Genomic DNA, 23,575 nt, shown 5'->3' with positions numbered 1-23,575 from the left:
ATAAAGTATTAATCATTAAAGAAAAAACAAGCTCGGATAAATACAGTGGGTGAAAATGGTTTCTTTTGCATTTGAATGGATTAGAACTTGAAATAAAAGCACTTAGCACAATATTTAATTCATCTGGCATCCAAAACTATCGCTAATCTTTTCCTTTAATTCAGAATGTACAATGCTCCTTTGCTCAGTGAGAGCTGATGTCCTTTGTGGTTTTATCTTGTTTTCCGCTTGAGAATCCCGAAGTGCTTATCAGATCAATTAGAATACGACACTAAGAAGCTTCTTTCATCAACGTGTTAAAACACAAATCGGCCTGACCTAATTATAAAACAAAAGCGCGTTTCTAACAGGCAGCACAGAGACACTTTTATGAAACATACTGCTTTTCTCGTTTTATTAAGGTCTGGCCACACCAGATGATCGTTTTGCTTCAGCAGGAATAAACAGACCCAACAACATGAGTCTGAGAAGAAGCACAGACAGGTGGACAAGGACAAGAAGAGTTACTAAATAAGGAGGAAATAACAAAATAAATTTTGCATGTGTTTTGCAAATTCACTCTGCACACAGGGAGGGTGAGATTGTATGAGGGGATGTGTGCAGTGCATTTGATGTGTGTGTGTGTGTGTGCCGCCCCTCTTTCATGAGTGGGCGTTGAAGTGGCATAAGCTTTAAGACAACGTGACAAAGTGCCATCCGGTGACATCCGCTTCACTTTTTGTCTGCCGTTCCAGCTTTTTTCCTTTTTGTTGTCATCACTTCTCTTTCTAGCTCTGTCCGCCCCTGCCTTCCCTCCCCCTTCTCGTCCAAAGGGCCCCCGCCATTCTTACCTGGGAGGCCACGAGTCACTGCTCCTGCTTTTCATACTCAACGGCCATCCCCTTCTCCTTCCTCCGCCTCCACTCTCTCCTCTCATACCTCCATCTGTCCCCTGCCTTTCTTTATCTGCCTTTAAAGCAGGAGGCAGGAAAAAGGCTAGCTGCTCCTTTGTGAGCTCAGCCTCAGTTTGTGCTCAGCCAAGCAGACACAGCTCTTAAATCCAGGGCCAGGCTTTGGTACAAAAGGAAGGCTTGAATCTTGTAGAGGCCCCTGCGGTTCTCCATATCTCTTTGCACCTTTCTATGAAGAATATAGAGAGGGGCGGTAATTCTAAATAGCAGGACAAGAGTGGACGGAAGAGGGTGGAACAAGATGCAGATGCTTAAAGGAGCAGCACTAAAGTCATTCTTTACTTGTTCTCACTCCCACTCTTCAACTCCATTTCCCTGAGCCAAGCAACATTGGAGGTTTTTTTTTTTTATCCCATTCTTTCCTTCAAGGCAAGTGAATTAACTGAATGAATTAACACCAGAGCTGCTGCTGCTGCGATCATCATCATCACACTCCTCCTCATCAGCAGCAGCAGTTTTGATAAAGCTTTTTAACACCTATAAGGCTCGCACTGCTGATGTTAAGGCAGGAAGAAGCAAAGATGTTCACAACCTTGTCAAAATATGAAAAAAAAAAATAGCTCAACTAGCAAAGTATCACAGTCTGAGTGCTACAGTCTTTAGCCCAAAGCCTTGTCAAGTCTCTTGGCACTACTAAAGAAACCTCACTGCCGACGATGAACAGTGGAGAAGGGGGAGGAGGTGAGATGGGGAGGACAAGGAGAGGCAGGAAGACGACTGGAGTGAGATACAGGGGAGATAGAAGAGACAAATTTAGGAGTGAGGAAGAGGGGGAAAAGAGGGAAGGAGTGAAAAGATATATAGGTGCGGAAGAAGATGAGAAGAACAAGGGCAAACAAGGTGTTTAAGCTGCTGAACATGATCGGCAGAAGCACTTTGTCTTCAAATGCATACATGACAAGAAAGAGCGACAGGGTGAGAGGCAAAGAAAAGAGATGGAGATCTTAGAGATGAAGATACAGAGTCCAGGAGAGCTGCAGTGAGGATTTTAATTAGTGGTAATTGGCCACCAAGGGAACAGAAACTGGGAGACGGTAGGCATGGAGAGGGAGAGAGGGAGAGAGGGAGAGAGAGAGAGAGAGAGACAAGCACAACAGGCAGTTTTTGACAGACTGATATCTATGCTGATTTGTGCCTCTCCATTTCCCGCAGCACTTTTTCTTTAGGCCTTTCCAGCTCTATCTTCTCTTCCCTCCATCTTTTTTCACTTCCAACTGTGTGAGTCACATTTTCCCCAACTGTATATTTCATTCTCACCAAACAGAAGAGAATTCATGCACACTGTACCGTATGACAAATAAGACAACAAAAAAACGTGTCAAATACTGAAACAGTGAAGAGCTTTGTTTACTGACAAAAGGGATTTGAGATGTTCAGAAAATGATGAGTGTAAATATCAGCTTTAGTTCGAATGCATCAGCGAAAGTTTACTCTTTCATAAATCAAAAAGGTTGCAAGTTTTGCCCACTACTCGAATAAAAAACTAATTTAATCTTATAGAGGACATATTGTAAACATTTTAATCAGTAAATGTTGATCTCATGTGTTCAAAAATGTAATTTCTGGCTTCCACTCACATTGTTCAGTGTATTTTGACTCTGCTACTATGTACCAGCTGGTCCTTTCATCTGCAGTAGGAATGCAAGCAGAAAAGGGTAGTGGCCGATGGGAACAATGCAACACATTCATTTAATGGCAGCGTAGCTACCATACGCCTGGGTGAGAGATTTTTAAGACTTATAACTTTCTAAGTGATAATTTTACATGTAAATAAAGCCACAATTACACCACAGCTGCTGTTTTCATCTGTGTAGATGGAGATTTTGTCAAATTCACTGGTGGTTATAAAGTCGTGGCCGTAACTCTGCAGAGGTTTGGAAAAAGCTCACAAGTGACAGTTGGTTAGCAGTATTGTCCTAATGGGCCACATTTGTGTCGCCATTTTATACCTGTTATGTTGTCTGATAACAGCAAGAGAAAATACGTGAAAATGCCTTTATGGGAACTGTGCAGTATTAAACAGATGACAAGAAGCCTCTTGAATGTGGAAAGCAGGGAACAAAAAAGGAAACATGAGCAACCCACATCGAATCCCTGCTTTGAAACCAGTCTTAAAGTTTCCAGTTTCTAGCTGTTCCTCAGCATTATAATTTCAGCAAACATGTGGTCTGTGCACTCATGACCACAGCCAGTGCAATGTTAGCCTCTACAGCCACACAGTGTGAAGATGCCTCTGCTATTTTGGGGAAATTGCATAAAAAAATATTAGTAACTCCCTGGTTTTTAGTTACTTCCGGTAGATGCCTGCAGCATTTCACTGTAATGCTGGAGCAATGAGAGGATTTGCTTAGATATTACAAAGCAAGCTGAAGCCGCTCTGGCTAATTCTTTGCTCTTTCAGCAGCAGCAGCTTGTTTTTATTTTGTGCAAAGACCCACATCGTACCAGCTGCTTGGCACCCAACAGCAGAAAGACAGGTACAGATTAGCTGACAAGCACAGCGGGGCACTTTGCTCATTTATAGACAGACATTTCTATCTGCAGTCTTTTTAGCCTGAAAGCAGAGCTTGGCAGAAGAGCATTGGTTTTAGATTCTTCACAACTTCACATGAATGCTAATGCTGCTCTACACCTACTGGAAGTTTAAATAAGCAACTGCTTAAAACCTGTTAACAACTCAGAAGGTGATACAGTGTTGATTTTACAGCTTGTTTCCCTTTCCATTGACAAGTGGCCCAGAAATAAGTCGTTAAGGGTTTACAGGATTTGAAAAGTTGTGAGATGAAAAGACTTTCTCAGACTTTAGTAATCTGCTCCATCAGTCATGATAACAAGATGCACTCAACAGAGATCGCAAAGATAAAAGAAAATTGCAGAAGTTGTGTGTTGAGATTTATGTTTAATAAAAAAGAAACTGACATCAGCCATCGCTTTAAACTCCGGTCACCTGGAGTTTTGTATGATTTCCCACATGGTCCACCTGTTAAATCTTTACAATAAATAATCCATAAAATCATAACTAATCAACTTTTACAATGTGTTGCAAATTCAGAGAAGCAGCCTCTGCAACAGCAAAAGTAAATGTAGAACTGATAGAAAAACACGTTACACTCTCGATTGTTGTGGCTTGTTTTTTTTTTAATCAATGACTTTAATAAACGACACTTTATATTCAAGGTTTTCACATTTCTAAATGGTTGGTGTTGGGACCAAGATAAGTCCTTGTACTTCAGCATATAAAGCCCAAGGTTTCTCCTTCTGCTTTACAATTTTAAAAAGGTAAATAATCCCCATAAACAGCCCGGAAATTGAGTTATCAAAGATGTTTGTATTGATATTACTTCAGCACACTGGCGCTTTTGTTGGATGTGAATAATGATGGTAGTTCTGACCTCACATTGTCAATTGTTCTCTTTCAGTCACACAAGATGAATCCTTCCACAGCTTCTTCCCCCGGTGATGTATCTCAGTCTGTTTAACAGGGGAGCAGGAATGGCTGGGGAACAGGTTTAGCAGGGTTATATCTTTCCTTATCGGTACACAGGTGAGCTCCGGTGCATTTCGTTGTCCAGACAACACATTGGCCAATGCTCCCTTGCCGAGCAACTGTAAAACACACACAAGGGCACACCTGCACATGTGCATCTTGCAGCAGCTATGAAGCTCAGAATTTTGTGTAAACAGCCTCAAACAATTTCATTCTGACTGAAGTAAATTCATACCGCCTTTTTATTTTGGATTAAATGTTTTATGACAGAACTTCACTGAAATTTTCCAGCTGTCATTTGCCAGCATCCCAGCGCTATATGCAACTCTTGCTAAACAGCCTCAGCACTGTGCCAAACGCTGTGGGTGTTGCTAGGTTACGATATTGGGATGCTGCTGGCTAAGTGGCTGCAGGATGACCGATGGACAGTCTGCATGGAGAGCTGACAGCAGGTCCTCTGGACCATTTGGCAACTTGTGAGTCAGATGCTCTTGAAATCACACATCTGGTGGCAAGCCTATATAAATCAAGATCAAAGTGCTGGCTTTGAGATTGGACCCGCATCTCAACCTCTCTGCCTCGCTCCTGTCGAGTTTCATTTCATTTCTCGCCCTCTTTCGCGGCATTGCTCTGCCTCCGTAGTCCTCTGCCGGCTTTGTTATCCCTCCTTTGCTTTCCCTCTCTTGTTGCTGTCTTGACTTTTCCTCCCTCCCGCTGAGAGGTAATTAAACCCTGTTGTGAGTGTTTAAGCACTGAAGCAGGCAGATGTTAAATAATTCTCAGGACTTTATATTTTGTCTGGGAGGAGAGAACCAGTCTCCGTACCACATGCTGCGTAATGGCCATGCACACATGAATGCATCACAGGAAGCTTCATGCACACCAGCTCACAGTTAGTCAGTGAGTCAGAAAGCTGTCAGTCACACAGATCTCATGCTGACAGAGTTACAGGTAATAGAGTGATCGGACCTGACAGGCTGCTCTCACTGTCTACACTGATACACAGCACTGCATATTGTACACATACCGTGAACATGCAAGGCACTGGACCGCATGTAAACGAGACAAAAAACAAACTTGGACAGTTACATATAAATATACCACATAATGACATGAGATATACTCACATAAATTACAGCTAAACCCTCAAAGTTAAACAAGTTAACAAAGCATAACAGAAAATGTTAGAACTCGTCTTCCCCCAGTTTCCTCTCATCTCTCCTGTCCCCCACATAGCTTCGTTTATTTCTTCCACTCTCACATGCCCCGCTTTATCTATCTTTTCTACTTGTGCTCTCCATTCTGCCTTGAGCATGCCTTTATCAGTGCTTCTCTCTGCTTTTTTTCTGCTCTCTGCCACTGTGAACTTAAATTCTCTGTGAAACCAGAAGGTGTTTTACACAGTGTGTGTTGCTTTAATCTGTTTCTCGCACACACCGCACGCAAACTTGGCTAGCCTTGGCCTCAACCAGTGTTGAATCAAGTGATGTCATTACTTCAGGCACTTATCAGATTTAGTGCTGTTTTCTGGAGTCAAATGATTTGTACAATTTCCTTTTATATATTCTTTAAGGCCACAAAGGGACTGTCATGAAAAGTCTTAAGAATTCCCTCTTAATAAACCATCTCGGACTAAAAACTGAAAAAAAAAAAAGTCAACAGTATGTTTTATTCTTTTGGTAATTTTTTATATGTATTTCGTTGTATTGGACACCATTACACTTTGAAGCAGAGCCAAAATGACAAAGTCAAATAAACCAGCAGTTTTCCTTAAAGTGTGGTCATGGTAGAAGTGGAACAAAAAGCAGCCAAGCCAAGGAGGGTGCAAGAGCACCTGCCAGCTCAGCCAGATATATGCATGATGCCATCCCACAGCAAAGTGTGACCAGGCTGGTGACCAGAATGAAGAGGAGGTGGCAGGCTGCAGGGGCTGAATACGGATAGTCCACACACTAATGAGCTTCCTGACAGTTTAAAATAAATCAAGTGTAAAAATGGAAAAAAAAAAGGTGTTTTTTTTTCCACATTACTGTATGAGAGTGCAATTATCCAATCCATCAAGCAACTCAAAACAGGAGTTAATACCAACAGGAGAATACTGCAGGTAATTTGGGTGCATTATTTGGTGGAACTACACACATTTGGCTGTGGTGCTCATTCCATGGAAGTGCAATCCTCACTAATTACATCTCATTGTTAAGGTGAATCAGGCTTGCAACCATAAAGCAACATAACTTTCCTACTTTAAAACTCTAAAAACTGCTTCCTATTGCCTCTGAGAGCAGAGAGGCACAGTGGTGTGGTCGCCCATTTGACCCTTCAAAATAAGCCACTGGTACTACACAGGCCCCTTCCACATATGTGCATGGGTTTTTTAATGAAGACACCTAGTAAATGTTTCTTCATATATATATATGTATATATATGTATATATATATATATATATATGTATATATATGTATATATATATATATATATGTATATATATGTATATATATATATATATATGTATATATATGTATATATATATATATATATATATATATATATATATATATATATATATATATAAATATAAATATAAATATATATACATATATATACTTTTTTTTCCCTTCTTTTTTTGACAGTGAAATGTACAGTGGCCGACGGGTGCAAACGTGCTTCATATAGAAAAACAGATGCATGAGGAATAGAAATGCAAGCTGGAAACGCTGCATGTATAGAAGAGCGCTGCAAATCCAAAAACATAATGCTAAAACAAAAAAAAAAAAAACTGTGCTGCATATAAAGAAACAAACTCTTAATAGATAAAAGCGCTGCATAAATGACAACAGCTGTTACAAGAAAATGCTGCATATTCAGTCTCACAACAGAAGTGCTACGGTGAGTTTCTACCTGAGAGACAAACAAAGGGAACACAAACAGGGGTTCTGTAGTTTGTGCGTGGGAGAAGAACTACTTTACGTAGGATTGCCACCCTACAGTCTATGGCTGCTACCCGTCCAGTAAAATACGCAATCGCCCTTTAATTGACAGACAAACGTTGCAACCCAGATTGAACCAATACGGGACGCACTTTGTACATATTTTCATAATTTTCCGACAGCCTACACACATCAGTCACGCACATCAACAATCAATCTAAAAAAGAAACACAGAAAATACAACAACCAGTAAAATTGTTTTTTCAGGTAGAATCTGCGCAGGTCACAGCCACCGCCCCTCATTATTTTATTGGTGTTAAACTGTAAAGATAACATGACTTCCCTTCAAGTCATGAGACTGGCAGCAAACAAATACAGTCCAAAAGGTATGGATTAAACAATGAGGAGCTGCATTTCACGGCACGACGCAGCGTCCCACCCATAGACTGTATATAGAAAGATGGACGGAGCCTCTGTGACGTCACCCATGGGTTTCTGAAAAGCTGAATTGAAGCTCGGTGGGCGGTTCCTACCCATGCCATCTTGGCAGGGGCATGTGTGTCGTCTCGCCCTGAAAACACAAATATGGGCAAAGAGGTGGAGCTGAGAGCGGGGCTGTGAGCATCATGGTAGATGATTGACATCTAGTGAACTCTGAGTTCCCTGTAGCTAAGAGCAAACCGAGCTAACCCGGAGATAACAGGAGCTAACCAGCTAACTGAGGTAAGCGGTATAAAGCTAGTCACATTGTTAACCGGCTAAAAAACACAATTGGTAAAGTGATTTAATTTCGAGTGAAGTATGCCTTTTTAACATGGTAGTCTATGGGGATTTGCTCTGTTTTGCAACAAGCAAAACAGAGCAAGGGGGAACAAGGAAGGGGGAACTGCAGTTTAATGCACTTTCGCATAGGCTTTACTTTAAACTGCCAGAGGTTGCTGCTTGGTCCCACTATGGTCCCACATGGGAAACATATGTTAACAAATGGTTTTGTTTTTGTTTTGTTTCACAAAATATGCTTAAGTATAGGAACTATTTTATGTTGGCCTCGATAATTGGCCTCAAGCTATTGTGAGTTTCTCTCATTCACCTGTCAAAAGTCAGTTGATTAACACGTTGCTATGGTAACACCCATAATAGATTGATAGGACAGTAATTTAACTTGCCCAACTAATAGTGACTCTTGCTTGAACACTGCTTGGATATGCTCCAGCTCCCCCGTGACCCTTAATTGGAATAAGTGGTTTGGATAAGAATGAATAAACTATTAGTGACCAAAGTAGAAATTATATGAATTTGTCCTCCCACTCTTCCCTTCGAACCGCATGCAGGTGAAGTGACACCCGTGCACTAACTTACCACAGATTTTGTGTTCCCTTTGTTTGTCTCTGAGGTAGAAACTCACCGGAGTTGTGAGACTGAATATGCAGCGTTTTCTTGTTGCGGCTGTCTTTGTTTATGCAGCACTTTTCTGTGTTTGCAGTTTGTTTCTTTATATGCAACGCGTTTTTGTTTTTGTTTTTTTTGTATAACGTTTTTTGGATTTGCAGCGCTCTTCCATACATGCAGCGTTTCCCGCTTGCATTTCTATTCCTACATGCACCTGTTTTTCTACATGAAGTGCATTTGCACCCTTTGGTCACCATAGGAATGCCACCTAATAATTACATGTCATTTGTATTGTTTGAAATGATAATCAGGGAGAGTGATTATGTGAGCATTCACACACTGTTGTTAAAATGGAAAAGAAAAATGATTTCCCCAACAGGAAATAGCATGTTGAGCTGTTACGGTTTGTGTGTAGAAAGAGAAAATATTCTTTCTGCATTTAGACAGTGAAATGTCTATATTGCGCTTTAAAAAAAAAGTATCATTGAAGCCATTAAGCCCTGAGTTTTCTCTTAAAAATCAACAGTGCAGATTGCTTTTTTTCAGCAGCACTGTACATCATTGTCACCCTTTCCCACACATTCACACCTGGAAGCAGTCCAGCAGAACTACACTAAGCAGCCTCACCGGAGATGCTGGAAGTTAAATAAAACACTGTCACACTTTATACTCACACTTTGCTGGGAGGCCGTAGCCACAGGTGATCTTGGCTTCTCCTGTCTCACAGCCATGGAGGGAGGCACACTCCTGTTTCAGAATGGGACCAGCAGCTCGGTGGATGGCTCCGTCCACTAGAAGGAGACGACGGGAGATTTAGGGAGCTGGCCTACTTACATGAATCCCTTGAAGTCTGACTGCTTACAGGAGCTGAAATGTTTGAAGTGTAGAGGACCCACTGACTGGAGTCAGTGATAAATGGACCTGGAACGTCGGCATTTGTTTAAATGGCTGAATCTCAAGTCGTCTGCAGGTTGCTACACAAGTCAAAGCATCTGCTGCTCTGCAATTTAATGACAGCTCAGACTGTCAGTCCCTTTAATGGATTTCAAGGATACTGCCTTAGTTAATTACTTGATTTAATGTGTTATTAAGGACTCATCTGATTTGACTTTTTGGTCAATTAGTCTTAATTAATTATTTATTCATAAATCTACTTAATATTCTTAAATGTGTATCCATCTTTGATCCCCACCACATCTAAAGACCGTGACTGTGTTCATTTCCAGTTGGGCAATGTTGCTTTAAAAGCAATTTAATGGCTGTGCCAATTATAGTTTCAGTTTGAATTCATATCCACTGCAGCCAGATACATCTCCTGATAGTTCATATTCTTGATCTCTACGGCTTTATCACAATAACTCTCAAAATGATGGACCAAAGAAACATCCAGGATTTGACATATTCTAAATGGTACAAAATAGGTATGTAATTTGATTGGCAAATGGTCAGAGAGACTGTGCCAAGGAGTTTCAGAGATATTACCTGAAAAACTGTATGTAATATAAACTACTAGAATGTATGCATGTATATAAAGCTATAAAACTGCAACCTTTGTAAAACAGTTTTGTAATATTTTAAAATCAATGCAATGATGTTTTTAGTGCATGTTCAGGTGAGATTAGAAATTATGTACTCAAACATGGAGGGATGCTGCTGATTAAAAGTTGTCTTTATAGAATCTAACCACACCAAGACACCTTGAAAATGAAGATATAATTAAGTAGTTTTGTCTCTTTTTATTAATCAATCAAAAAGATTTATCAACAAAACTTTATTTATGCAAAAGCATCTCAAATATGTGTGTGTGTGTGTGTATATATATATATATATATATATATATATATATATATATATATATATATATATATATATATATATGTATACACTACTCAAAAAGTTAGGGATATTTGGCTTTCAGGTGAAATTTATGGAAAATGCAATATGTTCATGCTACAGTGATATAATATCATAAAAGTAAGACATTTAAGTAGAAGGATGCACTACTGATTTCCTCATCTCAAAAAATTCATTCAACACAAAAGGTAACAACAATGGTAGTTACACCACAACAAAAAATTTGAACGTCTCAATATCTCGTCATGTACTCTTGAGCATCAATTACAGCTTGACAACGACGTCTCATGCTGTTCACAAGGCAACTTATTGCCTGCTGAGGCATGGCATCGCACTCTTCTTGAAGGGCAGCCCTCAGGTCATTGAGGTTCTGGGGTGCAGGGTTTCGAGCCTCTACACGACGGCTCAGCTGATCCCACAGGTTTTCAATGGGATTCAGGTCTGGAGAGAGTGCAGGCCATTCCATTTGAGGTACACCAGTCTCCAACAGCCGTTCCCTGATGATGCGGCCTCGATGAGCAGGAGCATTGTCGTCCATGAAGATGAAATTAGGCCTGTGCTGTTCATGTAGGGGCACAATCACTGGATTAATGATGTTATTCAGGTAGTATGGGCTTGTCACTGTACCATTCACAAAGTGTAGGGCAGTTCTGTACCAAGTGGACACCCCTGCCCACACTGTAACACCGCCACCACCAAAAGCTCGCCTGGTGACAACAGTGGCTGATGCATAGCGCTCTCCCTGACGTCTCCAACATCGTTGCCGGCCATCATTTCTGCTCAGTGTGAATCGACTTTCATCAGAGAACAGCACTGAGGCCCACTGGTTCCTCGTCCAGCGTAAATGCTCCCTGGCCCATGCAAGACGATGATGCCTGTGCCTGGTGGTGTGGTCAGGTACCCGTGCAGGTCGTCTAGCACGCAGACCACGCTGATGTAAACGGTTTCGAATGGTCTGACGTGACACTTGGGTGCCTCTCACCTCTCTTAAACGTGCCTGGAGTTGAGTGGCATTCATCATCCGGTTTCTCAGGGCAGTGTTCACAATGTAGCGGTCATCAGCACGGGATGTGGCCAAAGGACGTCCACTTCTAGGCCTTTCTGTGACTCTTCCAGTCTCTCCATATCTCTGTTGCAACCTGCTGATGACACTCTGTGACACTCCAAGCTCAGTGGCCACTTCTGTCTGAGAACGTCCTGTTTGAAGTATCGCAATGGCAAGGGACTGTTGTTCCATTGTTTGGTGTCGTCTTGGTCTCTTGATGTCAAAATGTGAACAGCATGATGAGGACAACTGTTTAAACACCAGCTCTAATTGAACCAGGACATTTATTGGTCAATTCAAGGATCACACACCTGCCGTGATTTTTGCCGTTAAGCTCCTTGTTAGAGAACAGCAACTTGTGCAAAATTTTTTGAAACATTTAACAGTTGGACATTTAAAATCTTAGAGAAGATCACATTAAGTTCACCTGTACAGGTTTGAATGCATTTTAGGCTTGTTGTGAAATTTCACCCACAAGCTGAATATCCCTAACTTTTTGTGAATAGTGTATATATAAACCTCACATACTTAAGTATAAATCATTTGAGTTCATTAACACACACCTGATCATACTCCTTTTCTCACACACACATTATCACACACATCTGCGCAGCACACATATAGAGCCCACCTCCACTCGATGTACATGCATAAGCTCCAATTTCAATTTTGTCTCTTTAACTCAACATCAGCCTAAAAAACATAACTGGATATAAACATCAACATGTGAATCACCATTTGCCTTCGTGCTGAGGTGAGGAAAAGATATCATGGGGATTGGTCCACACTAGGAGACACCTCACCAAGGACACAGATGTGTCACCATGGGAACCACTCAGATTAGGGCAGGCAGGAGTCCACACCCCAGCCAGGGATGCAGTGCAGGACTCTGTCAACCAGCCTGAGTGAAATAATCTCCACCGCAATCACCCCACAGACCAAGTAGGCAAAGCTCCTGATGTGGAGGATCCCCAAGAGGAAAACACTGGGGTTAAAATGTAAAAACATTAAAATAAAAATAAAATTAAGAAAAAATAATTGAACTCAACTCAACTTCATTTATAAAGCCTTCTAAAACAAACACTGTCAACAAACAAAAGTGCTATAGATGGTAGGACAAAGTAACACAAGAAAATACAATAATTAAGAGGGAAATAAATAATATTATAAAATAATTGTTTGTTGTTCATTCATTCATTCATTTTTCTAACCGCTTAATCCAATTCAGGGACGCAGGCAAGCTGGAGCCTATCCCAGCAGTCTTTATGCGAAAGGCAGGGTAAACCCTGGACAGCTCGCCAGTCCATCGCAGTGTTTGTTGTTTTAAAAAAAAAAAACAGTTTAAAAACAATCAACAATTTTAAAAGAATAAACAGATTAGAATAAATAAAACCAAATAAAACCAAAAAGGAAAAAGAAGGCCCAAGACTATTGAGACATTTCTAAACAAATAAAAGAACATTAAAATCAGGAATAATTGCAGATTTAGAACTCTTATATGGGAGACAAATGGTGTCTGATGACACTACATTTGTATGCTTTGTTTTGACTTACATTTCGATTGACTGAATCGTTTCAAATTTGACACTTAAATTACTTGTATTTAAGGGCCCTGATTAAAGCAAGACCAGTTTTAATCACAGATACTGTGTCTGTTGTAAATCAAACTGCTCACCTGTGGGTAAAGTCCAGGTTAACAGAAAAAATGTGAAAATACCCCAAAAACAAACTGTGTATAAGCATTTGTGGTGTAACTCATCACATAAAACAGGATAAGCAACTAGAAGTAAGACTGGAGACAACTAACAACTACAGCCAGTGGAGGTGATTTTTCTTTTTGCCCTATTTGGCAGAGTAACTCTTCAGTTTCACATTGGAAAGGATACAACTAGAACCAACTCTGCCCAGATAGCAAAAAGTGTTTGATCCAAAATGACCTAAAAGTGCACCTTTGTTTGGCCCAAATTTGGCCTTACGGCATCGACTGAGTGTGAGTGTAGCTGCCAAAATTCAGCTACATGTTGCCCATGAGGAAATTATAAGGCAAGGTTCCCTTATTAGGACCAATTTTGTCCCTCAAAATATTTATCGTAAGACCAAAAACTGACATCTGGACCACATGTGGCCCACAGAACAGTTGTCACTGCGGTAACCGAGTCATAAGTGCTAAAAATATCCCAGATTTGCCCAAAACATATCCTATATCTGGGAAAAATGTGAGTTTCAAAGAAAACTGGCCAAAAAGAGTTGATAACTCTACAAAAATATCCCTGTTGAATTCTTAAGATAGCTACCAGACTGAAAAGGTAACAGAAGTTAAAATGCTGTTTTTGTCACATCCTTACGATGTTTGAGGCCAAAATATTTGACGTGCAAGGTGTACAGTTTTATATATTTATTTATTTTAATTTAGACATGATGATTGTCTGCTGTGTTTTCTTACAGAAGTCAAAAGATGTTTTGCTTTTCTTTACGTGTTGAAGCCGATTGTCCTCTTGTAGTCCTTTTTTGTTTGTGCTTTTTTCCATCTTTGTCTCATTTTTTCTTCTGTTTATGCTCCATTCTTTCTAACTACCAGCATTAGCCAGCATTAAGCCTGTTACACTCCACTCCACGAGACGCAAGAACTGAGTTCTTGTTCTTGAGGCTGCAAGAACAAGAAAAAACATCTTGTTCGTCAGTTCCATACATACTGCACGAGAAGCACAGCTGCAGCGGGGAGGGATCACTGCTGGGGGGGATGTCTGCTTTTATGCGCGATGAACCCGGTTGTTACCTCCGCCGAGGAGATTGTTTTCCCTGGCGTCTTTTTGCACAAGATAACTTAAAAGGTTACGGATGGATTTTTATAAATATTTCAAGAGTTGTTGCAAATGTAAAAATGAAGAACTGGTTAAATTTTGGTGGTGATCCGGATCACCGTTTGGATCCAGGATTTTTTTTAAAAGGATTCTTTAACATTGTGCTTGGTGGAGGTTTCTGCTCTCCGCTCTGTTTTTCTAGTTTCATATTTAACGAGCAACTTCGTCCACGGCAGGGCGGGTTGTGCACCCAGCTGGGTCCGAGTGTTTTAATGCTACATGTAAAAATGTTCGTACTTTCTCACCCCCTCGATCAGCTGTTTTATCAAAACAATCCGTTTTGCCGGCAACAGTAAAAACGCGGAAGCAGCAACTCCGCTTCATGCTTTCTCCGTGTTAACGACACACATCTCCAATGTCCGACCAGTCACACGATATTTCTCGCAGCCCTTCAAGAAAAAAGTTCTGCCAGCCCGGTATGTCAAGAACTGTCCTCAAATATGTCCGCGAGAACAAAATGACTTCATTTTCTTCTCGGAGCTTCGAGAACAAGAAAAAAGTTCTCGCTTCTCGTGGAGTATGTAACAGGCTTTAGTAATATGTCCAATGCAATTACACCATTTCTTCCACAATTATTTGTTTGAAAGTTGATGCTTTTGCACGAGTCATGATTTTATTTCAGAACTGTAAATACACATTGCCTTTCTATTATTCAGCTACTCAGATTTCTTTACTACTATATTCACTGTAGAAGTCCAAACCAGCTTCACATCCAGTAAATTGAATGTTACTCAGCAATGACGTGCTGAGGGACATTCAGTGCATCATTAAATTGTTAATCTAATTATGTCACATATAATTATCGATCAAATATACTTAATCAGTAGTTTCAAAGTTTTTTTTGTTGGTTTTTTCTCTGAGCTAATATTTATGAGGTTTTTTTTCTTTAAATAGGAATTTTAATAGTTGTTTTTTTTTTTACGTCAATATTTTGATCGTGAAAATTCTACTTTTTAAACATCTGATGGTGATTATTTTATATCACAAAGAGTAAATGTAAACACATTAGCCTGTAAATAATTTTTAGAAGACGGGCTTGAAAGTCTTTTTAATATTGCAGCATGATTGCATCAGAATGCTAACGAGAATTTCAGTAATTCAACCTTCACCAGCATCTGTCTTCTAGTGAGATCAAGTCTATGTCAAAAGAATACTGAGATTTCACGTTGGAGTTGGGTGTAAACAATTCATAATTAGCCCAGAATAAAACACATCTGTCAGGAGTTGGTTTGTCACGGCACTGTGACTTGTCAGCGCTCGGTGAAAATAGTACAATAACACCCATCCATATGTCACAGCTCAGCATGCTGGCCTACGGTTCTCATTGCTGTCTGACTGTATCTAGACCAGCTGTTACAGCGGTCTGTGAGTAGCTCCAGGCGGGGGTCTGATGTTATCTGAACGTTTTTGTGTTAAGTTGGCATATCGCATGCAGTGCTGAGCTGTAGTGTGCCATGTCATGCTGTGCCAGGTTGAACTGGGCTGCACTGCGGGCAAAGCACAACTGCGAGGGTGTGACAGACAAGCTCTGAACACTGGCTACCTCCTCAGGGTCCACTAAGACAAGCTAAGATATGAGTGTGTGCGTGTTTGTGGATGTAATGCTGTGCTTGTAAATATCCTTGTCAAAGCATTTTTATTACTCTGAAGACTTTGTTTTGTTTGTATTTCTGTGTAAGTGCAGTGTGACTGAGGTGACATACACACTGCATACACCAACTTTGAAACAGCTCAAACTCTGAAATAGAGAATAAGTGTGACAAGAGGGAGAGATGGGAAGAATAAGGAGGAAGGAAGGGAGGGGAGTAAGGGAGAGTAGCAGATGTGAAAACAGTCTGGAGGGAGATGAGGCAAAATGGAAGAAAAACAGTCAAAAGAAAGAAAAATGTGAAAACTTTTCTTTGCATGGATATTCAGGAGTACATATGTATATATGTGTATGTATTTGTGTCTATTAGTCCAAACCAGCTTTCTCTCCATCTTGTAGCCCCGAGGTACAGAAATGCTTCTTGAACCAACAGCTGCCCGGCACAGTGCCTGATAAACAAAGAGCAGCGCTGCATTGCATGGTTAAAACTGTTTAAGAGAAAATGTATATTTTGGGCCTTGTGATGGACTGGCGAACTATCCAGGCTGTAAACCGCCTTCCGCCCAAAGACTGCTGGGATAGGCTCCAGCTTCCCCGTGACCCTTCACTGGACTAAGCGGTTAGGATGATGGATGGATGTATATTTTGGAGTTCAGTCAAGCCAGGTGAACATAAAAGATATTAAAGCATGTTAACAAAACCCCATTAAAAGCTCAATTTTTCAGCTTGATTTGGCTTCTTCTTACATCAGAAGCTGGGCAGGAGGAGCCCCCTTGTAGTGTAGAGCACATTGTACTGTCCTCTTTATTGGAAGACCATAACCACAGCTTTTCAAGACAAAAAAAAAAAAAAAACAGTTTGTGGCAAACTACAGAGATTCTGAACAACCAGCATCTTACATTTGTTGCTTTGAACAGGTTTTATTTGTGACTGCAGAGAACAAATCCAACTCCTGTTCACTGGCTGGCTTCACTAGTGGCAGATTGTTGGAAATGTCAGAACACACAGGGTTCATTGCTCCACTCTCCAGTCCAGAGCTAATAAAAACAAGTTCATGACCGTGGAGCTCACTCAACATGTTGACATGACACTTTTACATTTTAGTGAATATATTAGGCAAACCAAAATTGTGTAAAATCGAAGCTTTCAAATTATAACAAAACACCTTGAAAATGTAGGTAGGGACACATTATCCCAGCATGTTTATGCTCAGCTACACTAAAACCATTCTGTGACTGGTTTGAGTGTAATGACTGTGGCCATTATTTGTTTTTAAATCAGAAGCTCTAATGGCAAAATTATCCCTGATTCCTTTAAAAAAGAAAAAAAGGATCCAGGTGGGGATCCGCAGCACATTATCCTCCACAATCTAATCACTTGTTACTAACTCCATTTCTGAGATATCCTGAAAATTTCATTAAAATGTGTTCCTAACTTTTTGAGTTATGTTGCTAAGAGACAGACAATCAGACAAAACAAGACCACCTAACAAGGCGAAGGTAAATCTGAGAAATTTGACAGCTGTTTCAAAGTAGGCATCAAATAGATAAATATCCCAGGAATATATCAGCCAATGCTGATGATGGACACTTGATCTATCTATTATCAGTCAGGAAAACGAGGCAACTGTAAAACTATTCAATGCAAGTTTTAGTCCCTAATAAAAACTGGCCAATTTGAAGAGGCCCATTACTAACAAGCTGAAAAGGGGCCTATTGCTGCTTAGAGTTGCAGGACTGGACATAATTCAGATTTCCCTACCTGTGCAGGTTTACTGGGGCAAGGACAACAGACCAGTTAAACTGTATCTTTAAATGTAATGGCTGATGGTGGTTTTTAATGGTGTCCAAACTATGTTCATTGGATGACCCTTTAGCTGTAAAAGACTGAAATAAATAAATAAAATATACAGCCATCAAAAGGGGATGGGCAGGCTTAAGAAGATTGAAAAATACAGACGTTTCCTCATTTATAGAACTTGGAAAGGTATCTTCATGAGCAGTTACTCAACGTCAGAAAAAATAGTGGAGAAAAAAAACGGCAAAACAAAGGATAGTGAAAATACCAGTCCTATAAATCAAAGAATTAATGATGCTATATTCAGTATCTAGGTCTGCATATGTCTATCCCATTTCTTAGAATACTTTGAATATTTCAATTTTACAATTTTTCATTTATTTTTCATTTATTTTTTTCTTCTAAGTTCAAGTTTACCAGAGCTGCATTACGTTGATGATGGTGAATTTTAGGTTCATAAAACAGAAATCAGCTGCTCTTTTATAAATAGTTTTCCATAGAGGTCTTCCCAGATTCTTCTGTGTAACAAACCACCTGATATGTTTGGTTGCCTCTTATTGTCCACATTAAAAATCTTCTGACTGGATGACATCTGATCTGGTTCCACATTGATTTTTGTGATGTGATATGTGGTTGCGGGTCTGCACAGTTGGATTTTTTGAATCTATATGGCTTTTTATGCAAGTTTTGTGTCTTAAATGAACACAATTAGCCCTTGTGGTTGTGTTGCAGCCTGAATCCATCGTATCCATCTTTGTCGAATTGACAGCAATCAGCTTATCAACAATCCCGTTGTAAAGTGACATCACGACCCAAAAGAAAAAGGATACAAAACAGATACACAAATATCGCAAAAATATCACAAAGAGATGCAACCTTACCACATTTAAGTAAAATTCTTGCTGTTACGGTAGTCACACCCAACTAAATCAACTTTTTTCTGCAGTAAAGATCCCCATTTCAGCTTCTCATCAGGCAGACATGGAGACATTACAGCAGAGCTCTTGATGATTTTTTAATTTCATTCACAAACTGCAGCCAACACGTCTCGTCCTTTTTACTGCAAATGAGGTCGTTTTACCTACACACTCACCATATTTGCTTTCACATGAATCACCCTGTGTGCATTTAGCTGAAGGAAGCTTTGAGGTCCTTATGTTTCGCTGAAATTACTTCATGTCAAATGGAGATGAGAAGACTGGCGATGGAGTAAACGGTGCAGTAAACGGTGCTCTCTCTCTCTCCTGGACACAGCCTGAACTGCTTTAGTACAGTTAATAAATACTTATAAACCCAATCAGCCTCTCCGTGACTCCCACCTCTCTAATGCTGAGAAACTATCCTCTCAATCCATTCACAGAAGGCAGACAATGTTGGCTCTTTTTTTCCAGGCTGAGGTAACTTCTGACTCTGTGGGAGCTGGTGTAATAGCCCAGCAGGAGCACTGCATGCCACTGAGTAGATTGAGACACTGCTCTGTCACTTCAATGCAGCCAGAAATATGAAGGAAGAATTCATGAGCAGAGGGGAGTGAAAAGGAAAGATGTGTTTCAAATAAAGCTGCACCAGCAGCGCTCTTTCAGAGCAGGCACATATGCAGGTGTATTACTACTGAAGGTCGGGCTATGACCCAAAGTATCAATATTATCCATTACTTCTACAGCACACTATCAGTGGAGTCCATCAGCACATGCTGCAAGGGCAACAACTAAAGTAAAATCAGTTTTTCCTGAAATGAAATATTTATCTTAAAATCAAGACAAAAGGGGACAAAAACTCATTCTAGCTTTGCTTTTGCAATGCCAGACATTGCAGAGAATGAAACAGATCAGGCACAACATTCAAGCTGCTGACAGGATAGATTAATAACATTGATCATCTTGTTAAAGAACAGTGTTCTGCAGGGAAACCTTTGGTCCTGGCATTTGTGTGGATAGTGCATCCACCCACCTAAGCACTGCTGCAGGGCAAGCACACCATCTCCATGGGAACGACACTCCCCCAGCAGGACAAAGTGCCCTGCCACACAACAGCCATGCTACTTGAGAATGGCTTGAGGAGAACAACAATGGCACAAACAGGTTGACATGGCTTCCAAACTCTACATCTGACACAATGGATGCAAAAGAGCCCATAAAATCCGAACCATCTAATGTGACTCTCGTAAGTGCTTATTCAGTGAGCATGTTTCTATCCTTGTAGTAAATGACTATTCCTAATGTATCTTTCAGTTATGCATCATGGCACAAACATGCATCAGGATGGTGTCAAAGGGTCCTTGTTGTTCATACATCACTGACTCCGTCACATGCAAATTGGGCACCTAAACAACCCAACAATCAGCCATAATTGGCAAAAACTAATGTCACCAACAGACCTCAACAGATTAATGAATTAGTCATGAATTAAATTTATATTACGAGACACTGAAAAAAACCTTACGAAGTGTCAAACTCATTTCCATATTAAAAGAACAACATTCATTATTTAGCCTTCATTACCATGGAAAACATTACATTAATGTTTTCTGCCACTGAAGCGCAGACTTCCAGGACGGGAGGGAACAAGGCTGACAAACAACCCAAGAAAAATAAATCATTAAATAAATAAACAAGGGCAAGATAGAGAGACACCTAGACCGAGATAGACAAAAAAAAAGAGATTGGAGTGTGCATTTGGACAAAGAGGAAGGAGTTTAGAAGAGAATGACATGCAAAGAAAAAAAAAGGCAGCACCGCATGATGGGGGGTGAAAAGCGGAGTACACAAAGAAAATTTTCTAAAAACTCTGCAATGCTAGAGGCAGGGTATGAATTTTTATGAGTGTTTTGACTTTTTAGACCAGTGAGCAGCCAACTAACATACGGCTGACCAGTTTTGGTGTCATCACATTTCACTCACAAGCCCTGCACTCACTCTGGAAAGAAGGGGGATACTAGGTGATAATTGGCGATATGCTTACCTGGCGAAGAGCCGACAAACCCCCAGCAGGGCACACACACAAACACACTAGCCTGTTGTATTCTATTGCCAGGACAAGCTTTACCTCCTGCAAACTCCAACCAACCACCTTTACCAGGAGAGGCACACACACGTACACACACAGACGCACGCATAGGTAGATTGACATTAGAATAAAACCAATCCCGATGTCTCCCCTTTGGAATACTAATACGGCTGCCCTTGCCAGCTGACCTCTTATAGGCCAAACAGCTTGTCTGTCAAACTAATGGGGTGGAACGCTGGCATATTGCTTTCCCACAATCCTTCAGCAGTGCTGGGACACTCATTTACTTCAGTCAGCTTGTTGCCAAGGCAACATTTAGGATGGGTCTCGTGTTGGATGGACGCACAAACATGAACGCTGCTTTATAGAGGTCTATATGCACACGCTCACACAAACATGGAGCAATCTGTTCAATGGAATAAAAGTGTAAGACATAGACACGCAGGTGTAAATGTGACTGTTGCTAACACAAGTGCAAAAAACAAATTTATGTATGCCACTGAGACACAGAAAGTGTGTGCACGTAGAAAGTACCCAAAGTGCTCTTTGCTACTTGTCTCAGCTTTACGCCCAAAACCCAATCTTCCACTCTCTCCCTTCATCCACAATGCATGCTCTCTTTTTCATTTGTTCTGAAAGGCAAGCAGACAAGCCTATTTTCTGCCTGCATTTCTCTTCCCACCCAAACCAGGAGAAAGCAGAGAGAGGGCTGCAGACACATGGGGGCCATTTTCAGACCATGGTATCAAACACTCTTCCAACTCTTGACAAATGATTATAGATGGTAGCTCACACAAATTCTTTCTAGCTTTTCAGTGTCACAGGAAATCTGGCAAGAGGATCCCCCCTCCCCACCCCGACAAATTAGAAACTGTAAGGAGAGGAAATTTTAATTGCGGTCTTGCTCATCTGTTATGAATGTGAGAGCAGACCTCTTGAAAACACCTGAAGCAGGCAGTGACTACATGGTTGCTTCACGTCCTGTGCATTCCTTCCCTACAGATCATCAGCCTGTGACACCAGCTGCCTGTGTGTGCCTGAAACTGTCTGATCTGTAAAACTGTCGAACAATGCAGTTCAAATATTAGATGATACTAAAACATCAGGCATTGTAACACAAAACACATTTTTGCACAAAAAAAACCTTTAATCAATCTCAGAGTAAAAGATTGATTTAGATGGTTAATGGGGGTTGTGATCTTGCACCGAGTGATCACAAGGCGATCCCTTTATAAAACAGATGGAGGTCAAAATCCACAGCCATTACTTGAGACAAAGATCCTGTAGTTAGAAACTGCGTTTCAATTACAGTTTTTCACAAAGTAAAAGCGATATTTGTATGTTTTGCCAAACAACGGTGTTCAGCACATAAGCTGCAATTCTTGTAAAATCTCTTCAGCTGTATGAGATTTACGGAGGTAAAGGTAGCCACGTAGCGTTATTCTGGGGTTTTTATACGAGCTGTAGAGCATCTGTCACAGCTTTTCAAAGACTTTCTCCCTCATTTCCTTTTCAAATTCATTGTAAAACTCTGAAATTTGCTGTCATTTGTTCCAAATTGCACCAAGTTTACCAGAAATGAATTGGTCACATGACCCTCTATGTCACGTCCAGGGACATATTGGAAAAAAAAAATATTGCCATTATACTGTTGTTATATACTTCTATATCAACATGTCTGAAAAAACACCTCATAAAAAACGTTTTAGTGATATTTGAGAGATTTTTTTTTTTTTTTTAATGTAGGTGTTTCCATTAGTGTTTTGTTTATTCCAATATTTAGGTTTTTAACAATTCTAGGTGTAATGGAAATGTAGCTTAGCCAGCTCAGTTTTTTTTTTGTTTTTTAAATTTGTTTGGGTTTGTTTTTTTTTGTTTTTTTTACAGAAAATAATGCTATTCTACAACTCAGCACTGAAACACTATTTATAGATTAGTCCATGAAACCAATGTATAACCAAGGACTGAGATATAAAAGTGATTTACCAATCCAGTACACTGGATCAGTGAGTAAGTTGTGTAAAAGCCAGATGTGACCACTTTAAATACAATAGAAATAATGTCCATATTAGGGCTGGACTGTCTTCTATCAGTTACATCCATTCAATCATGAGACACTGACTCAAGTTTTTCAGGGCCAAAGCAATTTCTCAGCATTTCATTTGTTGAAAAATTGCCAGGAGCAGCAGATCAACTGAGCTGAAGTATCAATTGATAATGAGAAAAGGGTGGGTGGGTAAATCCCAAGGGTATTCCCTCTAAACTCAGACTGCTGTAGTCTCATGTAGTTTAACAGTGGACCTGAGTATGAGACAAAAACTGTGGGGCTTTCTTCCCAATCTCTCACAGCATTCTTGTATTAAAGTGGTGACTCATCAAAGCCTGTAAGGACGTAAAGATTACTGAAAGAAGTAATTTTTTCAATACAAATGGGGTTAGGGCTGTCAGGATAATTACTGTTTAGAGAGGATAATTTGTCATACAAACAATCTTGATCAAAAATTTAACTTTTTTGTCTTTATATTTTACAGAAATAATCATCACCATTTATACTGGTCAAATAACCAAATCATACAATTGACATCTGACATCATCAGCAACCTACACTATTTTTCACACCAATCCTGCTGTGTTGGTTCACGAATATCCATGATTTTGACAGATATAAATA

At 40.2% G+C, this 23,575-nt stretch overlaps 1 protein-coding gene across 4 annotated transcripts in view; it reads right to left on the bottom strand.

Moving 5' to 3' along the window:
* macrod1 (mono-ADP ribosylhydrolase 1) overlaps positions 1-23,575 on the bottom strand; it is a 139,954-nt gene that overhangs the window by 36,361 nt on the left and 80,018 nt on the right. For 3 of the 4 annotated variants that reach the window (XR_013771533.1, XM_079250611.1, XM_079250612.1), the window contains exon 5: positions 9,428-9,544. Coding sequence is in view for 3 of the 4 variants with exons in the window: in XM_079250611.1 (XP_079106737.1) it covers positions 9,428-9,544 (117 nt within the window). In the remaining variant the exon portion in view is untranslated. Of the gene's footprint in view, positions 1-4,179; positions 4,557-9,427; positions 9,545-23,575 lie in introns of those variants that run through there. The other variant, XM_079250613.1, reaches the window with a different exon arrangement.

The sequence above is a fragment of the Telmatherina bonti genome (assembly GCF_933228915.1).
Source record: "Telmatherina bonti genome assembly, chromosome: 12".
NCBI classification, from domain to species: domain Eukaryota; kingdom Metazoa; phylum Chordata; class Actinopteri; order Atheriniformes; family Telmatherinidae; genus Telmatherina; species Telmatherina bonti.
Note: the sequence above shows the minus strand (reverse complement) of the source record. Positions and strands in the feature narration are given on the sequence as shown.